We start from the raw sequence: 23,173 nt of genomic DNA on the forward strand, positions 1-23,173 counted from the left end.
ACACTTTCTTAAGAGTTTGGTGCAGATACATTCCCTGTGTTTTAGTTTATTGACAGGCTGCTATTAGAATAGGATTGACAGAAACTGAAGAATCAGTTACAAAATGTCAATGGTGCTGAGTTGCTGGCTCATCCAAAGCCTTATATTCTGTATACATTTTAAAAACAAGATTTTACCATGACTCTCCAAAGATTTTCAGGGGTCTCAAGATTCACCCCTTGTAATAAAAGGGTTTGGGAGAGATCTAAATATGTCTACCTTCTTAAAAAGAGACATGAGCCCTGGCCGGCGTAGCTCAGTGGATTGAGTGCGGGCTGCGAACCAAAGTGTCTCAGGTTCGATTCCCAGTCAGGGTACATACCTGGGTTGCAGGCCATGACCCCCAGCAACTGCACATTGATGTTTCTCTCTCTCTCTCTCTCTCCCTCCCTTCCCTCTCTAAAAATAAATAAGTAAAATTAAAAAAAAAGAGAGAGAGACATGAAAAAGAAGAGATAATGCTTCCTTAAATCTTCATGGCTGGACATGGATAAATTTTACACGTTACCACACATTTGAATGTGTATTTTCAATGGATAATTAGTTTGATGTCACAGTAATAGTGCTTTAGAAAGAACAAGCACATGCAGTATAACCACAATGTTTAACAAGCAAAAAGCCTAGTATTACCCTAAATTTTAAAAGCCAAAATGAGACAAGTTTATATTTAGGATCAAGGAATCAAAATTTAGGGAGTGCAGTTTTAAGTAGAAACTCAGTGTCCTGATTACAGGGTGAAAGCAAGGGGTTTTTATGAAAAAAAGTAAAGGGGTAATTATAAAAAGAAGAAAAATTTCTTTGGTGCTGACAAGCTGAGCTACTATTGGCTACACTGACTCTATCTTCAGATAGAAGGCACATAATCATCAGTCCTTGTGATCAGAGAGTCCTGCTGACCTTCCTGACAACTGTTTGTAAGACAGTTGTGGTTGGGCCCCAGTCCACAGTTCCAAGAAACAGCACGAGCAAGACAGCTTCCTCTGGAATGGCTGCTCCGGCTGCATTTTAAAACGGCCCATTCCTGTTATTCTTCACACTCACACATAGCAGGCACTCAATATGACAAATGAATGGCTGCCATTTCCTCATGACAGACCATAAGCCACTTGGGAATCTAGAAAAGTTAAATTAAGAATGGTTTCAAATTCTGATAATAGAACTTAATTTTCAATACCAATTAGTAAGCTTTTGGACTAGTAAAAAAATCTGAGGTGAGAAGAATTGCTTCCACAGATAAGAACCATGAAATAGACAGGTAACAGAGGTCCTTGCTTTGTCCTTTTTACACTTTTTTCTTTTCTTCAATGTTTCCCCATAATTCCATCCAAAACTTACTGCTTTCACAGTCTGAAAAGCTGATATAGCAAGAATCTGTTACTCTCATCATTTAATTTTCTGGTTAAGTCATTATACAATGAGATGTAATGAACAAAAGCTAAATACACAAAAGTGGCTCTAGGGGGAAAATGTTTCAACTGATGTCTCATACTTAATGCTAGCTTTTATTTTTTTTTTTTATAACAAAGGTACTCTCGATTTTGGTATTATTAAATGCTAGAGAAACTTTCCATTTCAAATGTCACCTCTCATGTGACAATACATAAGATTTCCTAATGCTTCAGGATACTGGAAATAGGCTTTGTGTGCACATACGTTTATTCAAAAGGTTTGAGTACACATTTAGTTTATAAAATATTCAAGAATAGTATGTGTTTTCAGTAAACACATTAAGATAACTTAAGTAGTAGGAAAAACTAAGATGAAATCAACTGAATGAGTTTAGTAACATCTTTCATTTTAGTTCATTAAAAAAAAATTAGAGGAATTTTCTAGCAAGAAGCTCACATTGTTGTTAACAATGAAGAGTCCACACTGGTCTATGCATAGTAATTGGAACTCAAGCAGAATAAAGCTGTTTTTCTATTTTAGATTATATGCACTCACTTTCCTCTTTTAAGTAATCCTTAGTAACATTAGTTTCATAATATAACTAAAGTAAAAGTGGACAGCGAGATTATATAATCAACTAAATTGTACTCCAATGCCATTATTAATTGATTCAAGTCTGCTAGTATGTTACATACTCATGGCAGTGGTGGGTAGAGGTTAAGTTCTGTTGTTCTAGTTGTTCTGGGAGGTACCTATCTGACTTACCCCCCTCGAGAGTCTCAGGTGACTTATACCACATAACTAAGTAGCTCACTCGATACACACTAGTTGAATGTTGGACACACTGACCTTTCATCAAGAAAGCACTTGTCTAGGTAAAGTGTAATTCATTAATTTACCAAGTATTTTTCTACTAAGCATATATTCAATATATTCTTACACAATCATGGTAATTAGTTTCAAATCAGTATTAACCCAGGTATGGTTTCCTCATCTCCAACTTACCATCTCTCACTGTAATCAGGATGCTATCATATCAACCAGTCCAGGCAAAAAATTCTTTTCAAATTCTTGGTATACAAAAACATGTTTTAAAAAATCTGCTATTTTCACTACTTATTGCCATTGAGCACTTCTCTCCTAAAACTATTAATATGATTAACAGAAAATATTATTTAAAGGATGAAAATTAAAAAGTATTTTAAAGTCTTGTAAAATTTATAAAAAAGGGGAGAAAAGCAAGATAAGGGTAGAAAATGGGGGTAGAGGGGGAAATTTCATAAGCAAATAAGGAAAGAGAATTTATTTAACATTTCATCTGCTTGCCCTGACTGCTGTGGCTCAGTGGGTTGGAGCATCATCCCACACACCAAAATGTTTCAGGTTTGGTTTCCTGTCAGAGCACAAGCCGAGGTTGTGGGTTTGATCCTCGTCAGAATGCATACAGGAGGCAACTGATCAATGTTTCTCTCTCTCTCTCTCCTTACCTTTCCCTCTAAAATCAATAAACATATCCTTGGGTGAGGATTAAAAAATAATATTAATAAAAAATTAAATTAAAAAATCTGTCTTAAGAGAAAAAGGGATAAAAACTGTCTTGAGAAAACAATGATTAAATTCAAACATTTAATCTTAGTTGCTTTTATTATTTATTTTATTTATGAATTCACTGTCATTTAATTCATGTCTCACACAGAAAGTAAATTCTTTGCTAATTAAAAACCGCCATCTTTAAAAATATTCTTCTGAGACGGAATAGATTTTCTTTGACCAGAATGATTTAGCTGGCATACAGACAGCAAACCTATAGCCAAGATCTGTACTTTCAGTAAGGATTTTGAATGTAGCTCATTTTCTTGGTTTTGCAGTAATGAATCTCTGACTACTTTATCTTTCCTACCCCCAGAGTAAAAAGTTAGCTTATTCTAACTTGTATTTCTTAGTTTTTGTGATTAAAAAAAAAACAAGTTGCAGTAATAAGGCCAACTTCTGTCAAATCTAACTTTAAACTACTCAAACTGTAAGAGTTGTATACGGGGAAATCTGCACACTTTTATTTCTTACAAAGTTATTTACTTCTTTTTCTTTTTAACTTTATCTTATTATACAAAATTAAAAACAAATAATCTAGCCCTGGCCAGTGTGGCTCAGTTGGTTGGGCATTGTCCTATAAAGCAAAAGGTTGAGGGTTTGGTCCCCAGTTGGGGCATGTGCAAGAGGCAGCCAATTGATGTTTCTTTCCCTCTCATTCTCCTTCCTGTCCCCCCTCTCTAGAACCAATAAAATAAAAAAAATTGTAATGATAAATAAACAATCTAAAATAATAGTCTTTCAAAAAAAGAAGCAAAGTGTGGAGGAAAGTCATCCATAAAAAAAACCTGAAGAACTAATTTTTATAATAAAAAATTATGAAAGGGTTTCAAAAATAGGTACATGAAAATACATAGAAAAATCTCCAGAAATTCTAGTAAAATAAACTATTCTAGTCTAAAAATCAAAGGACACCAGACTGTTTCTATTTTTAAATATATAGGAATATTAAAGCATTAATCTCTCTTAAGTTATGCCTAGTAAAAGGTAAAACTAAAGAAAATAAATGTTGTGTATCTGTAAATACATGTTTACCTTCCAGTTAAAGTAAATATCTTCTAAAAAGCTGAAATGTTAATATTCACCCTTCAATGAAAGAATTATCAACTAAAATGTGCCACTAAATGTTTACAAAATGCATTTTTAACAAAGGCACTATCGCTTTTTGTGAACCAATAAATGCCCATTTTCATGTGGGGACAGCATATATAGAATCAACACAACTTTTCATTAAAATAATTGCCAGGGTCAATAACCATGTGGGTCCAAATTAAGAAACCTAAGTAGGAGACAGTCCAGGACTTCCAATATGGCAAATAGAGAAACGCCTAACTTCTAAACATTGGATTTCCTACTTCTCAAGCAGAGCTCCTGGCTGCACTCCTGCCTGCCCCTCACCCCTTGGACACAGTGGTGACTCATGCTGAGCTCTCTTCTCCAAGCCACACGAAGAGCACAGAAATAAAGACTTTGGAAACATGACTGAGATATGGCTGCAGCTAGCTGACATTTCTTTGTGACATGTCTAAGTAGTATGTTTCTCTTCCCCACTTCTACCTGTTATCTTCTTGTGTCCTCACATTAACCCCAGAGTTTGCCGATCTAGTATTATGCCCACTTCAAACACCAAACACCTGAGATGGGAAAACAACAATCTCTCTGATGCAGCTGGTAAATGACAGGACCAGAATGCCTTCTCCACATCATCTACAGTTTCAACATTCTCTCAATCTGATGTTTTCATGATTTTAAATTTTCATCTAATAATCTAAGCATAGTAACCCACGGCATCCCCATCCGTATCACCTTATACAGAAGATCACTGCTTTTAGCAATTCCTAGGTGGCATTAGGATATGCCAGGTGATTTTCAAGATGACAACATCTTGGATAGTTAGTTCCCCAAACTTTAAGGTGTCTGACCATTATTTATTCCATCAGTAATTCCCAACCTTTTCCATCACGGCACAAATAGGATATGATAATATGTGCACAGCTGACCAGCCAGGAGGTTCCAGAAGGTTCACATAAGCCCTGCACAGCTACTCTGGGGCTGAGGGCAGGAGGAGCTCAGTGCTCCTGTGACCGGTGTGCTGCCCTGCCAAGCTCACAGCTGGCAAACTCCGATTTTCAGTTCTACAACTACTACCATGTGTTCCCAGTGAGCCAGGCACAAAGGCATACAAATCAGTGGTGTAACAAAAGAAAAAAGGCAGTGATAACCTCAGGGTCCAACTCTTACAGACAGTGGGGAGTTTTCCTTTCCTAACATGGATTTTCGGGCATGTTCACTCACCATCCTATAGAGGCTGTGGACAAATTATACACCAGTTCTTCCAGGTACTATGGTAGGAGCTACCCAAGGAACCAAAATTACTAAAGGAGAGTGTTTAATGCTGCAAATCCACCACCACTGTTAAGAAAAACCCTAAAAAAGTAATGACTCTAGTTTTTCCCATAGATTAAAGGAGATTACAACTTGCTTTAACAGCCATGTCTTAAATTAAGACTTGAAAGTTTTCTACGTATTACTACTTTTTAAAGGAAAACAGAAACCATATCCAAAATATTAACACGTTTTTGGACTAACACAGTACTTATTATCACACATATTCTAGTACCTGAGCATCTTTTTTTTTACTCTTTTTCAGTCCTTTTGCTGTCTTGTCCTCCCCCCCATACTTTTTTCTTATTAAATCTCCTTTTTCACTATAGTATTTTTATTTATCAAATGGTCTTGATTTGGGGGGAAAAAAGAACTAGTGTTTAAAGCAAAAAGCACAAAATAAACAGCCCATTAAAATGCACAAGACTAAATGCAAATTTATTTGTTTATTTAGAGCTTTTGGTGTTTAAAATTTCAAATAAAATGGTCTAATTGCTGTAGTTTAAAAAGTTAATCATTTTTCCATTCTCATCTAGGAAAATCTGCAGCACAAATCAACACAGTAAAGACTAGCAAAAACAGAATTACATTTAAAACATAATCTAGGAAACATATATACCTCTTTAAAATTAGTAAGTAGAAAATGTAGTTGTTGGTAGTAAATGCCAACAAGAATGAAATACATTTATATCTTATTATGTTTGCATGCATCAATAAGGCAACAAAAAACAGTAAGTTTTAAACTTTTACTAAACAGGAATACAAACATATAAATGGAAAAGGAAAAAAAAACACCTCCCTTTATTTTAAACTCAAAATTTTCTTCTATATTCAATAAAAAAACTTTATCCTTCAAAAGTATATGACAACTGTCAATTCAAATCTCTTCTTTAACATTTCATTCTGATATACAGATTAAGTATTGCGATTTAAAATGGAACAGTTTAATGCAAAACCTGAGTTGCTTCCATGTAACAAGAGAAGACTTAAAGCTGGCACTCTATGGTATCAAATTGCAGCATACATACTGTATTGCCCCGTGCTAGTCTGATATATGCTAGCCGGTACTGCCATGGTAGCGATGTGAGGTGGTGTTCCTCCTTCCCCTGATTTTTCTTCTTCAATCTTGGGAGCACCAGGCACATCAGAGGAAAGTTCATTCAGTATTTTTCTAAAACAGAATTTAACAATATAAATAATTAAGATATATAAATGAGATTTAAAACAGAAAAGCTCTAGTGGAAGAATTGGTTTGATGTATAACAACTCTTCCTTTTTGAAATAAAAAGCATCATTACACTGGAAACTTAACTTACCGATAGGAGGGTCTTCGTGAGAGGATTTCTCTATGTTTATGAGAATCAATTACACCTTCTGATTCTGCAGACTCATCTGTCTCTGCAATTGTTACTACCTATAATACAAGAGTTTCTGAAATGCATCATAAAAGATATGATTTCTTTCTTTCAAAAAAGTGTGACTAATTGAATTAAAAAATAAATAAATTTAGTTCAGAATTAAAAAAATAAAAATCATGACTAAGGGTCTCTATTAACCCTGTGTGCGGCAGTACTAAGCCAGGTACTGGGAAGCACCCCGGAGGAGAACACATGAACCCACACTCATGGAGCTCACGCCTGGCTTAGGAAAGGAAGCAGAGATAAGCATTTCAGTTGTAGGACAAGTGCGTATGGAAAGGAACAGTACAAACAATAAATACTACAGAAATGCAAGTAAATAGTGGCTGGAATGTCAAGTGAGGCTTCACAGGAAAGGCCTAAATATATGGTACAGAAAACCTAAGGTCCCCTCACAAATCCAGCAGGGAATATATGAGTGACAGAGGCAGAAAAAAGTCTCAATTTCATCGCCCTTTTTGCAACACCACAGCTGACATGAGCTGGGTCTTCAAGTTAGACATTAGATAGGTCCCAGGATGAAAGAATATTTAAGCAGATAAACAAGCCTGGTTGAAGTTAGGATTTATGTTACAATAAGCTGTTGAGGTTTGATAATGATAGGTCTTGAAGGTCAAAATAAGAAATTTCTCCTTAAAAGATAAGAGTTTTAAACATGATTTCATTTCTTTTTCAGGTAATAGAATAACATGATTATTAAAGAAATTCACAAAACTAAAATAAAAAATCTCTCTTCAACATAACTGCTCTCATTATACACAGTCATTTATCATTCAAGGCCCATGATAGTTATGAGTTTACAAAACTCACTTTACTTAATATTACAATTATGTGGAGATTTGATTTGGGCAAAACCAGGAGAGCTTACTAAACTATGAACAGTGTACCCTGGCCAGTGTGACTCAGTTGGTTGAAGTGTCATCCTGTAACCAAAAAGATGCAGGGTTCTATCCCCAGTCTGGGTACATATGATCCCCAGTCAAGCAGGCAACCAATCAGTGCCCCTCTCTTGCATCAGTGTTTCTCTCTCTACCTTTCTCTCCCTCTAAACGCAATGAAATAAGGGAAAAAAATGTATCAACACTAAAAGAAATATATACTTCCCAAGCACATGGATGAGCATACACGTTCACCTGCACACATGACCATGCATCTCTGTTCATGAACACCCAACAAATAAGCATACTAGCCAAAGAATAGAATTTATTAGAAAAAATATTGCAATATCACCACCAAACATTTATCACTTTATACTGGGCTTTCACATATCTCTCACATAATCCTAACAACTTCCTTGTATGAGGTAGGCTGTTAATTTTCACAAAGGCAAAAACTGAAGTTCACGCAGAGAGATTAAGGGACTTGTCCATTGTTAAACAGGTAGGAATTTTAAGACAAGACTCACCACCACCTATCTGTACAAAGATACTGGTAATTAAATAATAATTTCACAAAATAAAAAAAAACCCTTCTGAATATAAGACAAAACTTTCTTCTGGTCCCAGCCAAGTTAAAAATAAGAAACAACTGCACCCCAATACAAAGTCAAAATACAAAAAGGAGACTGGAAAGACTTTTTTGTTTTATAATTAGAGTCAGAAACTCTTGGAACCAAGGGTCATCGAGTGGGGGGAGGGAGATAACACTGAAAATTATTAAGACACAAGGTGTCTCAAAGATAACCAAGCTTTTACTGCATGTGGGCTTATTACTTCAAATATCATGTTGCAAACCCCATTCTCATTTTGCAATAAATTGTGCCAAATGCAGAAAAGAACAAGACTAAATGAATACATATACTTTTTCCTCAAAGGTCTTTTTGTCATCAATTAGGTTCAAATAATTCTGACATTTAAAGGACAATAACAAACTGACCTAAAAAAAGATAAATAAATCTAATAAATGAGAAAAGTACACTTGAAGAAATAATAAGGATGTAAAACCAACCTTGATAACAAAACACATCTCTGGATCACAACCATAATACCAACCACATCTACAAAACCAAGGTTAAATCTGAGAGGGGTACATGATGTATAAACATAAGACCAAGAGACAGTGATATCATTATTTCCTACGAATTACACATATTGAATTAAAAATAAACTTAAATTTCTACCTATGTACTAGTGTGAGTATTCATGAAAATAGCACCAATACTATAATCATTATATTACTGTGTTTATCAGACATCTTCTCCAAAGAATCCTCAGATATTTTTAAGCACCATTGAGAGCTCTGGTAAATAAATACGAGTTTGAGCAGACAACAACCTGAAGAATTATTCATTTGGCTATTACTCATCCTGCAAATTAAAAGCTGACAACAAAACAGCAACTCTTAGTCAAATCTATGTATCTAGCAGAGTACAATGTGCTTCACACATAAAAGGAAATTCCTCCAAATCTCTAATAAAACAACTGGAGCATAAAAGCTACACAAGGAAAATATGAATTAGTAAAAAAAAAAAGAAAAAGAAAGAAAGAAAGCTCAAGCTCAAGAAACTCAAAGAAAATCATGTGGGAAGGAAGCTAACCCAAACAGTTTGTATGTGTGGTGACTGAATTACTCCCTGGACATGGACAGTCTGACCCAAAGGTGACTGTACTAGAGTCATAGCTGGGGATCCCGGTGCCTGTTTCAGCTACAGAAACCTGCAAAAATGAGCATCATTGAGGATTAAGGCTAGACCTTTTTATTGTTCTTTTTGCTTTTTTAGAAAAAGAAATACCATTGCTATGATGAGCGGACTATTTTTCCTGCTTCCAAGAAATAACAAGCAAGCCAGGGACCTTACCATTAGGAGGTAGTCACTGTCCTAGAACAGTCATTCTCTGATGTGATACATAGTAAAGAACCCACGCTGCTCGCTTTTGGTTCCCATGCTTCGGTGGCTAAGAATGTTCCAAGCACGAAGTTCTAAAGCAGTTAAACTACCTCACCACTACCTCACGACTACTAACAGTGAAGCCTTACTTAGGCCAGAGTATAAGCTAAGCTACCCTCTCTCACTTCTTAAGAGAAATTGGAGGCAGAACTTCAATACGGTGAATTATTTTTTTAAAGACTGTTTAAATTATTTATTTTTAGAGAGAGGGGGAGGGAAAGAAGAGAGGGAGAGAAACATCAATGTGTGGTTGCTTCTCTCCTGCTCCCTACTGGGAATCTGGCCTGCAACCCAGGCAGGTTCCCTGACTGGAAACTGAACCAGCAACCCTTTGGTTCACAGGCTAGCACTCAACCCACTGAGCTACCCTAGACAGAGCAATACAGTGAATTATTTTTTTAATAAATGAAACATTCGACATGATATTCTAGAATTACTCCAGATGCAAACTTATGCCTTGACTCTATACTGATGAAAATCATAGTTATTCTTATGCCTCAATAATCACAAAAAAGGCTGTATTTCATTATACACCATCCGAAAAGCACATTCATTAAAAACAACATCAACCTCATCACAAAACTACAAATATTGGAGGCTATCAAGCTCAAAGTGGTAGACAGAGGTTTTCCAAAATTCAGAACTTCTGCTTAAATGGTGGCATTTTATCATTGGCAAAGGAAATTCCTCCAAATCTCTAATAAAACAACTGTCAATTGTTTTCCTTGAAGTGACAAACTCATTCATTTGATAAAATGTTTTATCAAATAAGTTTGAATAGCCACAGTTTGGTTATTAGTCATTCTTTTGAGAAAAGTGATGTCCTGTAGAAAAAACTTTGCTAGTTCATCTTGCCATTCAAATAATAACTCAAGTACTGTTTTTTTTCCCTCACAAGAATGCCATCGGTCTTCATATGCAGCAGAAATGCTCCCAGTGAATGTCCTAATTTCATAACTCAGAAAATATTAAAACAACATGTACTTAAGAGTCAAGATTTAATACAATTGGTAATATTTACTGTTTCATCAAGAATATTCCTGAAAAATTTTCTTCACTGCAAGTGAATGGCAGTGAAGAAAATAATGACTCCCATCCAGTTTGGTGCCACTGATTTGATTCCTGCTAAGGTACCTCAGTTTACCCCCCATTGTTTTTGCACCATTAATGCAAATGACAACACAGAGAAAAAGAAGAGATCTTAGCATATTGTGAAAGTATTTTTATCCTCCCAAACCTCCAGAAAGGGGCCTCAACCACCCCTGGGTTTTGGTGCACACACTTTGAAAACTGTTGCTCACTCCTCATGGGGGCTCGAGGCCCTGGTTCACAGCTTCAAGAGCAGGACACTGAGGCAGACTGTAATGTCAGCTCCACAGCCAAATCACCACCTCCAGTAACCTTGACAGAGGGTTCATATGTCAGAGATTGAGCAAAATATTATATAAATTATATCCAAGAGTACCACGAATATTCTTACAGACTAGGCCGGAGTGAGACAGCAGATACTGCCCACATTCACTTTCTGTGGGCAGATGGCCCAGCTTCAAAGAAATTAAATTTGTTCTTTTTATTTTTTTGGTTGTCAAATGATCTTTAACTGAAATATTTTCCTTTGCAGTTCTTAACTACCGAGGCATTCCACTGCACCACTGTTGATGTCATCTATGATGTCATGAGGGTGGTGGTCATTGACATCGCTGCCCACAGACTGGGCTGTCCCCAGGGTCTCCTTAGTGATTCCAGAGAGTTCTCTAAAGATCAGTGCTGCATTTGTCGGGTACTGTTGACAATTTCATCAAAAGTGATATTTCCACTGTGCTTAATGTTTTTCTGCTTGTTTATGTCTCGTGGTGGTTCTTTGAGGGGTTTAATAGTAAGGGCAGAGGCAGAAGGCTCTACCTCAATGTGGACCTGTCTGTTCTGAATGGTCAGTTTCACTGTAACCCTCAGACCCTTCCAGTCACCAGTTGCTTTGGCAATGCCATCACCAACCTTGTTTGGAGACAGGCCCACCAGCTCAATCTTGGGGGCCTCCACTGGTGCACCACAGGGATATAACGTTGATCCCATTGGGGTCAAACTTTGGCAGCATGGTGGAAGCCACTGGTATTGGATGAACCTTGGTTCTAGATGACCAAAGAAAGTTACACCTGCGTTTCCTCTGATCCAAAAGCCGAAGGCAGAAATTAGTATTTTGAAGGACTGAAGAACAACTCAACTAAGTGTCATGGGTTTTAATAAGTACAAGTCATGCTTTAAGTTGTTTTAATGCTCTTTTAAAGGAGCTATACCCACTAATATAAAATTGTATTCCTAAAATTCTGGGGATAAGCTATATGATGAAACTTCCCTACATCCAAATTCTGGACATGCAAAAGCTCATGAGATAACACTGTCACTAAACTACTAAAATAAAGGCTAAGCACCAGCACAAGTGACATACCCTAGAGTCAGAATTCAGATGTATCCTTAAAAAACAAAAACAAAATAAAAAACAAAAACCCTTAGATCTACAGAGCCTGACAACCCTTCTATATTCCCACTGTCAAAAGTGACTGGCATTAAGCCTTTAATAATTGTGTCAGTAGAGTTAACAGGCTAAATTTCACCATTACTCATAAGAAAAAAAATTCACTTGGTTCCCTACCTTTAACATCTTAGCATTATTTTATTATTATACTAATCACATGGGCCACAACTGAATATATGCACCCTTGAAGCATGCTACACAGAAGGCATGGAAGAAACACAGGCAATGACTGAAGATGCATGATGGCTGCAATGGCAAAATGGGCAAATTTTAAAGAAGCATCTTTTTGTTTGGGGTAAGGCAGTAGACTCAGTTTTAGGTAGGGCTAGGCTGAAAGCAATGGAAGGGCAGTAAGGTGAAATGTTCAACAGGCAAGAAAAATTGTGGGACTCATGTGTGGGTTAAAGCTCAGACAGAAAATAAATATCTGAGAAAATATTGACAAAGCATAATCTATAGAGCATTTTAGTTATTTTATTCACAATGTACAAATAGAATTCTAAAGCAGCTATGGAAAGAGATGAGAACTAATTCTTTCCTAAAAGGCAGCACTGTTACAGAGACAAAATTCAGTTCACTTGAACTAAAATGTATATACTGAAGAAATAGAAAATGTCTTATAAACATCAAATATTCACTCCAAGGGTGAATATTAGAATATTTTCTAATAAGCAAAAGTCTCACAGAGACCAAGGGGATGCCATGACTGGCCTAGACAGTGAGGATACAGCAGTAAGCAAGGAGAAGTCTCTGCTCTCCTAGATCAGGACGGGACAGAAAACAGATGAAGAAACAAATACATAATTTGGGGTGGTGCTAAATTCTCAAAAAAATAAAGCAAGGCAAATAATCAGAGAATGACAAGGGAAGGTAGAAGGAAGCTCTTTAGGATATACCCGATGTGAAAGCTTCTTGTCAGAGGGAACATTTGCACAAAAAGTCTAAATGAAGAGAGGGAAAAAGCCATAGGAAGATCTATGAGTATATTTACCACATTCCAACAATCAGGTAGGTACCTGCTCAAAACCAATTATTATTAAATGGATGTATTTTGTATTTCATAATTTATACCTTTTTTTAGGAGGCTCTAAAAGTGTGTAGAATGAACTCATAAGACACATAATTTACCTTTTTTTCCAGCTCCCCTGAATCCCCTGAATAATCCTCTTCTATGGGATGCCTGAAACATAGATTATGCTGATGCCACCACATCCACCGAAAACCTCAATACAGACAGTAGCTGATCTGAAGAAGTAAGTTACGATGCCACAAGTGACAGCCTTACTTGGCTTTGCAATTTGAAAATAAATCCTAATAATGACATTTATAACTAGGAAAACCTTGTAATGTGTAACACAGCATTTGATTAACACCTAGCAGATTAGCTTTAGTCCAAAGCCAGGTTCCTTGCTGTGGGGTTTATGATGTCACAGTATATATGCAAATGTCACATGTACTGGGCTGCACTCAAGTCAGTTAATGAAGAATGAAAATTTGCAAATTCACAATATAAACAGACTTTACTATTAACTCTGCTTCCTGAGAAATCAAACCAAGATACTATAAGCTGTTTTAATTTCAAAGACTACAACAAAAATCCAGTAACACTCTGAGGAATAAGTTGGACAACCATCTTGATTTCTGTGTGTTAAGTCAGGATTCTCAAAGAAGTCTGTCTCTTCTACAGAAAAACAGTGTTTAGAGAATATTCCAAACATTTTAAGGTTGCAAACAGAAAAATATTATTATAAATGTGAACACTTAAAGATGCAAAATATTTTACTCGATTTTTTAAAGTCTTATCTAATTATGCTAAATGAAGATAAACACAAAATTTAAAAATGTAGGCTTGGTCTCATTTTAGTGTCCTTTAGTAGCTTTCTTTCCCAATGAGGTTTTTTTTTAACACTGTGACTAATAAATTTCAAAATCAATGCAGTTAAATTTTACTTGATTTCATTTTTTAAAAGATTTTATTTATTTATTTTTAGAGAGCAGGGAAGGGAGGGAGAGAAGAAAGAGAGAAAAACATCACTGTGAGAGAAACATCAATGTGTGGTTGCCTCTTGCTCACCCCCTACTGGGGACCTGAAATGCAACCCAGGCATGTGTCCTGACTGGGAATTGAATCAGAGACCTTTCAGTTCACAGGCCAGCACTCAATCTACTGAGGCACACAAGCCAAAGCAAATTTTACTTAATTTTACCTTGAGAATATCAATTGAAAATATTTCTTGAAAACAAAGTTAGCCACGTATGAGTGATATTTTTAAAACTGCTCTCAAAATTCTAAAGAGAACTACACAGGATGTTGTTCCCCCACATCCATTTTGTGTCTGTAGAGCATAAATAAGTATGATCTGAAATCTATATTGAATTAAAATTGGGGGTGGAATAGATTGCTGTTTCTGGTATTATAAATATAAATAGCTAAATAGTATGTCTCTTAAAAAATCACTCTCTTGAAAGCAAAGCAAGTATCAGAATCAAGTCATTCTTAATAGAGTCTATTTTGATAATACTTCCAATAAGCAGTGTTGATCAGTTGAGGACATATTAAAGTTAGCAGTTGCTTTGAAAAACAATGCTCTAGCTAATTTTTTCCTAGCTAATTCTTATAGTATGTAATATTTATAGTAGTTGGAGCATCATCTTATATTCTTACCCATTGATTTGTGTTTCACTTATCATAATACATTTAAAAAGTATTATAAAAATGGCCCTGACTGTGTGGCTCAGTGAATTGAGTGTCACCCTGTGAACCAAAATGTCTCAAGTTCAATTCCCAGTGAGGACACATTCCTGGGTTGTGGGCCAGGTCCCTAGTTTGGGGCATAGAAGAAGCAAGCACATATTGCTATTTCTCTCTCTTTCTCCCTCTCTAAAAAGCGAAAATAAATAAAATCTTTGAAAAACTATTATAAAAATGAACATGATTTTTATAGAAGTCAAAACTCTTTTAGCTTTAGAACATTTAAAAATCAATCTTACATTCTGACTGCATAGATTAACTGCAAAATAACATTGAAAGTCAAGAGCTGAAGAGGACAATCTGAAAGTTTAGTTTGGACCTTCCTCATCCAGTAGAAGACAAAACTTCGGATTCTGGAAATTTTGAACAATTTTTACAGAAGGTTAAAATCAATGGAAAAACTGGAGATCTTGATAATGTTGTTCACTTTGAACACTTCAAGAATAAAATCACAGTTGTTTCTGTGATTTTAAAAGTTCTCTAAAAGATACTTGAAATATCTTACCAAGAAATACCTTAAGAAGAACAGTCTTCATGATTGGCTTCCTGTGGTTGCATCTGACAAGGAGACTTACAAACTTTGTTACTACCAGATTAGTCAAAATGAAGATGGATCTAAGTCTGAGGACTAGGTGAAGTTACCCCTTACAGGGAAAGCTCTGCTTACTAATAAAACAAATGAAGTGTTCAAGAAAGAGAAACATCTAGAAACAAACTTTTAGCTTATCAGTGAATAAAACACAGCACTCTGTAAAAAAAATCAATCTTAAATTTGGTTTCATAAGACTGAAACTAAAACTGACTGTAATTCACTAGCCAAATGTATTTCCAAGTAGCAAATGCACATAGTGAAGTAAGTTGCAATGATGTCCTAAGCCAAAATGGCATTTACTCAGCAGATATAATGGCAAACAGTGGATATCAAAACTACTCTTAAAAAATAATACATATAATTTCTAATAAATAGGAAATGTACATGCCAAAAGCCATAAGCCATAGCATGAATGCCTAAAACCACCTATTACCCAAATCTCATGTTAATCTTTATTTCTGACAGAAATCAACTTTTAGGAGCAGTTAGGAAGCCAACTATAATTCACATAAGTAAATCTGTCTTATTTTTTCTATCAGTTACTTGGTATAAGTCCTAAAGAGTACTGACTTGGCAAAGACAACCTTAATAGTAGTCATAGTAAACAAAATGTGGTACGTACACACAAAATATTATTCAGCCTTAAAAAAGAAGGAAATTCTATCACAAGCTATGAACCTGGACATTACTCTAGGTGAAATAAGCCAGTCTCAAAAAGACAAATATTGATAATTCCACTTACATGAAGTATCTAAAAGTAGTCAAATTCATAGAGACAGAGGTACAATGGTGGCTACCAGGGGCTGAAGGGGTAAAAAGAAGGTGGTTGTTTAATGTGTAGAGTTTTAGATTTGCAAGATCAGAAAGCTCTGGAGATCCGTTTCACAATAATGTGAACATACCTAACACTACTGAGCTGTATACTTACACTTGTTAAGAATGCAGATTTCATTCATTTTTTTACCACACACAAAAAATAGTAAATAACAATGGCCTCAAATTTGGTGAATACAATAATTCCTCAAGCTGGGTGAATATGATAATTAACTGGCCTCTTGCCAGGAAAATGCTGATTTTTTCATCATCTCATAGACATAATTCTAAAGCTCTGGGTGGTCTTGTATTCTTGGTCCCAAAATTATATAGTTCAACATATAGAATGGCTATTGGTGCCAAGAATTATATGGACACAATTACTAATACATCAAAATGAAAAAAAAAAATAAGTTTTCCATGCTCTTTCACACTCCTAAGGTCAGAAGCTGAGTTGAGATCTAAATATGAAATGATATTATCTGCTATTAAATAGTGAAGGAGTAACAGTGTCACTGTGTACATATAGTATTCATGCTACTATAGACACACAGGTCTATATGGTAACTGTATGTAGCACATATTATTACTTTTTGCTGACTATGGCTTCTCCCAGGTAATGCCCTCTGAAATGGTCTGGCTCAACACCAAGTATCAATGTATCATAAGTAATAAAGACTGCTTAATGAAATCTGAAGCCAGATTCCTGGGATCTAACCTTTTACTCACTCTGTGACCTATGACAAGTTATTCAGCCTCTTTGTGCCTTAGTTTCTTCAAACACAAAGGAAATGAAAATAATAGTTTCCTATTAAGTTTTTGAAAGGACTGAGTCAATATGTGTAAAGCATTTACAACAGTGCCTGGAAAATACTGATTATTCAATAAATGATCAATTTTGTTATTTTTATTATTGTTAATTTAAGTTAATCTTATATTAATTTTTAATTACATTAAAATATTCATTAAATCTACCAAAATAGAAGACTACTGCTGCATAGGATATACCTATCTATTTTTCCTTAACTGTTTCTGCTTGCCTTGTGTTCACCTGATATTGTCTCTTTTAATATATTTAATATTACAAACAGGCTTTTCTTTCCCATGACTTTTTGGAGAACAACTAGAGTCTTATCTCTGATAGGGTTCGAAAAATTCACATTTCTGAAAAGTGTTATTAAGATGTTGTCATCACAATTAATCAATGAAGTAAAAATTTCCCAATGCCTGTGCTTTCCAAGTGTAATTCCTTTAATGACACAGGGTTTACAAAGGCTGTAGTAACAAAAAATAAGGCAAAGTGAATAATCTGTGAATCTTATTCAAAAAAGAAACTACAAAAATATTTCCATTTTTCATGTTCCAATGTCCTGTCTACTCTTGTGTTGCTGTTTTATTTTTATTGTGGTAAAAAAATACCTAACATAAAATTTACCATCTTAATCACTTGTCAGTATACAGTTCAGTAGTAAGTATATTCATCTTACAAACCTGAAACTCTACCCCCTAAGCAATAGCTACCCTATATCCCCCCTACCAGCCTACTTTTACTAGAAAAAATCCAAGAAAAGGATAAAAAGAATAACTGTGTTTATACCCAGTTATCCATTACCACTAGTGAAAAACTACCCATTACTAAAACTAAGAACTTTAAAATCAAAAAGTACTCAAACCTAATAGAAAAATCATTACAAATGACAGAAAACAAAAGAACACAGTTGGATGCACTGGTCTGTGATTATAAGTATAACATAAAAATCTTTTTCTGAAATTTGACTTTTATTGCTTTATACCTGTTGAAATTACCTTTGAAACAACAAATTTTATTCAAAGCAAAGTATTATCACCCTTAATACACTGAGATGAAAACATAGAGTGCATTCTAAAGCCAAAAACTAATCTTGAAAGACATCTATTAGCTATTAAATACAAAATTATCAAAATATGAGTACAGGTGTATTAACACGTTCTTATCCAAACTGAACAAAATGGTCACTAATATTAACAGTTCTCAATTACTTTTACTCATGTCCCTCAAACCTTGAATTACCTTCAAGAACTCATTCTTGAGTTCTTGTACATTTCAAAGCAGTACATTTTCTTGATTAGTTGACTAAGGAACAATATACAGTGCAGATTTAAAAGTTATTGAATAAAATTCACTGTTTTATTATTTCTTCCCACTTTCATTCATTTTTAGATATAATTCTAAGTGAATACAATATCCTGTTTAAAACATTAAATCAGACTTCTGGCCAAGATGAAGGCATACATAGATATACTTTACCTCCTCACACAACCAAAAGAAGGACAACAACAAATTTAAAAACAAAAATAATAACCAGAACTATCAGAAAATCAAACTGTATAGAGGTCTGACAATCAAGGAGTTAAAGAAGAAACGTTCCTCCAGACCAGTAGGAGGGGTGGAGATGGGCAGCTGGGGTGGAGAGGACTTGTGGTAGGGTGGTGGCTAGAGGACCAGGCAAGGTGGTGACTGGTGGAGCGGATGGTCCCACATTTGCATGCAGATAAACCAGGAGGAACACCTGGGGAGCAAGACAGACCACACAACCCAGGGCTCCAGAGCAGGGAAATAAAGCCTCAAAACCTCTGACTGAAAAAACCTGTGTGGGTTAAGGCAGCAGGAGAAATTCCCAGCCTCACAGGAGAGTTCGTTGGATAGACCCATAGGGTCCTAGAACATACACAATCCCACCCACCTGGAAATCAGCACCAGAAGGGCCCAATTTGCTTGTCAGTAGTGGGGGAAGTGACTGAAAGTGAGCCAAGAGGTGGGCAAGAGGCATTAGTCTCTCTTAGCCACCTCCCCAACATAAAGTGTCAAAACACAGTGAGATGGATAGCCCCACTGTGGTGAATACCTAAGGCTCCACACCTTACTATGTAACAGGTATACCCAGGCCAAAAAATATGGCCCAAATGAGAGAACAGATCAAAGCTCCAGAAAAAATACAACTAAGCAATGAAGAGATAGTCAACCTATCAGATGCAGAGTTCAAAACAATGGTAAACAGGATGCTCACAGAAATAGCTGAGTATGGTCACAAAATAGGGGAAAAAGAAAAGGGTATGAAAAGTGAAATAAAGGAAAATGTACAGGGAATCAACAGTGACAGGAAAGAAAAGGGAACTCAAATCAACATTTTGGACCAGAAGGAAGAAATAAACATTCAACCAGAACAGAATGAATAAATAAGAATTAAAAAAAAAATGAGGAGAGGCTTAGGAACATCCAGGAGAATTTTAAATGTTCCAACATTTGAATCATAGGGGTGCCAGAAGGAGAAGATACAGAGCAAGAAATTGAAAATTTATTTTAAAACATAATGGAGAACTTCCCCAATCTGGCAAATGAAATAGACTTCTAGGAAGGAAGTTCAGGAAGCTCAGAGAGTCCCAAAAAGTTGGAACAAGGAGAAACACACCAAGGCACATCACAATTACATTACCCAAGATTGAAGATAAGGAGAAAATCTTAAAAGCAGCAAGAGACAAGGAGACAGTTACCAACAAGGGAGTTCCCATAAGACTGTAAGATGATTTCTCAAAAGAAACCTTACAGGCAAGAAGGAGCTGGAAAGAAGTATTCAAAATCATGAAAGGCAAGGACCTACATCCAAGATTACTCTAACCAGCAAAGCTATCATTTAGAGTGGAAGGGCAGATGAAATGCTTCCTAGATAAGGTCAAGTTAAAGGAGTTCATCATCACCAAGCCCTTATTATATGAATTGCTAAAGGGACTTATCTAAGGAAAAGAAGAAAATCAAAAATACCGACAGTAAAATGACAACAAACTCTCAACTATTAACAACTGAACCTAAAAAACCAAAAACAAACTAAGCAAACAACTAGAACAGGTACAGAACCACAGAAATTGAGATCACATGGAGGGTTATCAGCAGGGAGGGGGAAGGAGAAGAATGAAAGAAGATTCAGGAAATAAGAAGCATAAATGGTAGATACAAAATACACAGGGAGAGGTTACAATATGTATAGGAAATGTAGAAGCCAAAGAACTTATATGGACGACCCATGGACATGAACTAAGGTGGGGGAATGATGGCTGGAAGTCGGGAACAGGGCAGAGGGGAATAAAGTGGAGAAAAAATAGGAAAAGTCTAATAGCATAATCAATAAAATATATTTTTAAGGAAAAGTTAAATTAGGGCAATGAAGAAGAGTTGTGGAAGGAATATGTAAAAATAAGGAACAATAGAAAGAAAATCAACAATAAACTGTAAGTATTTATTTCAAAATCTAGTTAGGAACATTTTTCTCCAGTAAGGTTATTAGCATACTGAAGTTTAAAAAAGATGTAATTAAACCCTGAGCTTAAACTATACTTAATTAGGTTTCAGTAAATTTATACCAAATCAACCTAACACAATGCAGACCATTGTTAATATACATATATGATGTTGCTGACCCATTATCAATAACAAATGTTGCTTGGGTTTGTTTTGTTTTCTGATATCCACCCAACTCCTTCCTGGTCCTAATCAGAACCACCATATCAATGAGAGTGCCATTTCCATCTTCCACCAGACTGATACATTAAAATGTTTGCTTGTTAAATCACCCTTACTTGAATCCTACTGAATGCCAGGCCTGCTTTATTCTGAGGTGCTTTTTTACATCCTGTTTGCATTTAGAATGGAGAGGATTAGAAAGATCAGCAAAGTGTAATCCCTGAACAACATTCCCTAGTGGCTTTCTGTTTCTAAGGTCTCCTAGTTTCCAAAAACACACAGGTCCTGCAGAATGTTAAATTTTGTATAAGGACTAATTTTCTCAAAGCATGATGGCGACCCTGATGATATCCAGGGTCTGCTTGTAGCTCTGTGACACTTGTGACTCTGCACTTTTCATCTTTTCTAACTTTGCTGAAAGCTTGAGAACTGGTCATTTACAAAGAAAAGTAATTGTGCTTTCAGAGTTGAGGTGTCACACTTGGCCCCATGGCTCACTCAGCAGTTACAAAGAAAGAAGCCCCAGAAAGGCAGTTTTAAAGTATACCCTTTCCAGTGGCTTCATGTGGATACCCTACCCACCTAGACCTTCAGAGCAGTATTATCAGTTCCCAAGAGACTTGGAACAGGAAAGTTTAAAGGTGTCATAGCTGTTGTTTGCAGAGAAAACTACACATTTGTGAAATAAATAGGGAAATGTGAATGTGGACTGCGTATTATGCATAGCAATTAGTATGCTTAATTTTATTAGGTATGACCATGACATTTGGTTATGAGATAATGTCCACAATCTTTCAAAAGGAAGCAGAAATGAAATGACATGATGTTGGACACCTGCAGAGCTGCCTAAAATACTCCAACATAAAAAAAGTTTGATGAGACAAGTACTACAAAATTAAAAACATTTTAAGTTTATATATATGAGGGAGCATTATTTTACTCTGTATATGTTTGAAATCTTTCATCACAAAAGAAATTTTAACTTCCCACCACTCATTCAATGATTATATTATTCCCAGAAGAGGTTAAGTGTGACTATTTTTAAACTGCTTATAAGTAGTAATTTTGCTTTTCACCATTTTGGCTTTTGGAAAGGGTTTCCTCCTGGTTATTTAAAATACACCCTCCAATTTATTACCAACAGTTTTTCCAGGGAATAAGGGGATGGAATCCTGTCTTAATATGTGTATATATATACAAACACATAACAAACAAGAAACCAGCTTAACTAAAAGAAAATCAACATTAAAAAAGAAAAGAGGAAAGAAAGTCAAGTCACAATACTTAACCTCAACTATGTGCCATCCTGTTACAGTGTGCAGCCAAGAGGGGGGACCCCAAATAGACATTTGAAATGGGGTCCAGAACTCAAAGTGTCCAGGAGATTTTAAGATGTCTTCACCCCTTCCCCCACAGGTGTGAGTTGGGAGAAGGGGCACACAGAGCAAGAACATGCAGGGCAGCTTTGCAGCTAATCCATGGCATGGTCATTTAGCATACCTATAGCCTTTGGCTAGTCACTTAGATATGCTACATAGCTATGGCCATGCTCAAGGCCAGGGGGATGGAAAGGGATCTCCCCCCAAGATGTAACTGGGGGGCAGGTCCCCCGAGTTACAGTGCCTGCGTGGGAGCTTGGAGATGATTGACTCCAGGACATGGGGCCACGCCTGCCCAGACTCATGATGGCAGCCCAGTAAAGCTGGAAGGATACGAGTTCTGGCACGTGAAGCCGAGTGTGGGAGGAGTCGGAAATGAGGCTGCAGAGGAAGATTGGCCGAGGGGATTTAAAACCCAGACTTGGCGGCCACTGGGAGGAGAGAACCATGTGGCTGTGGAGGTGCAGAGAGGATCACGGCCATTGGAGAGAGAGCCACACAGCTTTAGCAGAGTGGAGACTCTCCCTTCCCGCATCCCTGAGAGGGAGAACCACGTGGCCTGGACACAGTGGGGACCCCCACAGCTTTAGAAGGGGAACCACCACCTGGTTTTAGCAGAGATCCCGGCGACTCAGCTGAGGGTGCCGGGAACCCAGGGAGGTCTCCCAGTTGAGATGGAGTACTAACTGGGAAGAACCAGAGGACTGCCTGAGCCATGGACTTCTATTTCCTTTCCTGAGATACAGTACTGGACAAAGGGGGAAGGAAGGAAGGACTGTGTCTGTTTGTTGGTGTTTTAAGGGGCTTTAGGATTTTTGATAAAGACATTAGGTCACTACTTTAAGTTTGTATAGCATTAAATAAACATTTCCTTTCCTTTTCATGAATCTCTGGCATTGAG

At 36.3% G+C, this 23,173-nt stretch overlaps 1 protein-coding gene and 2 pseudogenes across 19 annotated transcripts in view; 1 reads left to right on the top strand and 2 right to left on the bottom strand.

The window, feature by feature from the left end:
* Positions 1-23,173, bottom strand: part of CREM (cAMP responsive element modulator) — an 81,312-nt gene that overhangs the window by 30,725 nt on the left and 27,414 nt on the right. For 8 of the 19 annotated variants that reach the window (XM_045820227.1, XM_045820240.1, XM_045820228.1 and 5 more), the window contains exons 3-5: positions 9,358-9,456; positions 6,720-6,817; positions 6,432-6,574 (exon numbers count right to left, since the gene is read on the bottom strand). In XM_045820227.1, the coding sequence (XP_045676183.1) occupies positions 6,432-6,574; positions 6,720-6,817; positions 9,358-9,456 (340 nt within the window). Of the gene's footprint in view, positions 1-6,431; positions 6,575-6,719; positions 6,818-9,357; positions 9,457-13,369; positions 13,454-23,173 lie in introns of those variants that run through there. The other 11 variants (XM_045820244.1, XM_045820242.1, XM_045820233.1 and 8 more) reach the window with 2 other exon arrangements.
* On the bottom strand, positions 11,333-11,893 carry LOC123806840 (annotated as a pseudogene).
* On the top strand, positions 13,693-15,625 carry LOC123806883 (annotated as a pseudogene).

The sequence above is a fragment of the Phyllostomus hastatus genome, unplaced genomic scaffold (assembly GCF_019186645.2).
Source record: "Phyllostomus hastatus isolate PE091 unplaced genomic scaffold, TTU_PhHast_1.1 phas_scaffold_39, whole genome shotgun sequence".
Lineage (NCBI taxonomy): Eukaryota > Metazoa > Chordata > Mammalia > Chiroptera > Phyllostomidae > Phyllostomus > Phyllostomus hastatus.